General features: G+C 54.4%; 1 protein-coding gene across 1 annotated transcript; it reads right to left on the minus strand.

The window, feature by feature from the left end:
- On the minus strand, positions 1–1,668 carry CSUI_011209 (uncharacterized protein; the record flags this gene model as incomplete). The annotated part of the gene is made up of 1 exon (XM_068071310.1): positions 1–1,668. A coding segment is annotated over exon 1 (1,431 nt), but the record flags the coding sequence as incomplete, so codon positions are not given.
- Positions 1,669–1,719: the final 51 nt, after the last annotated feature.

The raw sequence follows: 1,719 nt of genomic DNA on the forward strand, positions 1-1,719 counted from the left end.
CTGAGGAGTTGCTAAGGAAAACCATTCCGGCACCGGGACTTTAAACTCTTTTTGGACTTTGTACGGGCACGTGAAATTTGTCTGATTCCACTCTGAGAACGCGCTCTCAGCAACTTTTTTCGTGAAGCTTTTTACCCTCGCGTCGTCCAAGAAGTTGAAGCTCCGAGGGAACTTGAAGTAATACCCCACGGTGGCAACCTGTTCCCGCATTTGAGGACTCACCGAGTCAGGAAAAGTAACCCAACACGTGGCTATCGCGGTGAGCTGGAAACGATCTGAACAGCTGAGTGTCGCAGTCATCGAGATTTCTGTCCACCCGACTGATTTTTCTGCGCTTGTCGGGGCCTTTGATGCTGTCGTGTTGGTCACGACGTTTGTAGGTGGTGTCGCAGGCTCTGGTGGTTGTAGTGTTCTAAGGGTTCTCCGGTGTGCTGAGTCGACTACACTGGCTAAAGTCGGGGACACCACTCCACCGTCAGTCATGCTGTTGCCCGCTCTCATGGTGTCGTTTGCGTTTGCCAGAAAAGATCCCTTTTGCTGGGCTGGTACCGGGGGGTCGGCCGATGGGTTCGACCTGTCCCCTGTTTCTACAGCCTGTACGGTTTGATTCTTTTTTGCCGACGAGGTTACTTGCTGTTGTCCCTCTTGCTGTGCCTCCACAAGTGAGCTCACTACGCCGTCCCTTGTGGCATTGTCCGCTGGTATGCTCCCGTTCGTGTACACCACTGTCGATGAGTTTCCTTGGTCCGCCACCGAGGAAGAAAATTTCTTTATGAACCCTTCGGTCATGACGGCGATACCCACTACCGCAGTCAGCCCCACCAATACTTCAGCAAGTAACCATGCGTGTTGTCTCCACCAGAGACGTGAACCGAACCGAGAAGTCACTTCTTCGCTTGAGCGTCCCGCTAGCAGTCCTCGGTTAGGTGACGGGTCCTTCGGGTCAAGGAGGGAGCAGAGTTCAAGCTCCACGTGTTGCGGTTCTACCGAGAGCGATCTGCGGTCCATGCCTGCCCTTTTCGGTCCCCCATCTCTTGTAAAACACATCGCAGAAATAATGGCAAGAATAAATGATGCTGCGAATACAGAAGCAACATGCCAGAGAAGCTTTACTGTTGCACGGCGTGGCCTGGATGACAAGCTCACACGGTACGACTTCCCTGGAGTCGAGGTGGCCGATGAGCGGTCCTTTTTCCGGGAACCAGATCCTCCTCGCTCTTCCATCCTCTGTGGAGTCCCAGCATTCGGGTGATGATCCCGGCCACCGTCCCTTCGAGGTCCCTTCGACGCGTGGACGCCGACCTGGACGCCGTCGCCGGAGACATCGTCCGCTTGGCCAGTGTAACTCCCCGTCGATCCACGCACACATGTGGCGACAGAGAGGAACGCAACGAAGAGAAATAACACTGAAAGAAGTTGTGCTGCTGCCATTTCTGCGTCACCGTTTTTTTATGCAAGGACTGCAGGAGCCAGAGCCGAAGCTTGAACCGGTCCGGCAGGGGACAACCACTTCGCGAGAAAGGAGGATTGCAGTTGCAAGGTTGCTGCAAAAACCCAGAACGCCGCAACGTGAAGCATCTCATTCAGCGTCCGCAAAATGCACGCGTCGAGTGCGGTGCTTCCTGCCCACGAAGACGCTCATGCCACTGTCAGAGAAATCCAGTTTTCCAAAAATGATATGGTTGTCCGTACACGATGGGACGGTCCGACATGCAACAG

Source organism: Cystoisospora suis (assembly GCF_002600585.1).
Source record: "Cystoisospora suis strain Wien I chromosome Unknown contig_10163, whole genome shotgun sequence".
Taxonomy (NCBI): Eukaryota; Apicomplexa; class Conoidasida; order Eucoccidiorida; family Sarcocystidae; genus Cystoisospora; species Cystoisospora suis.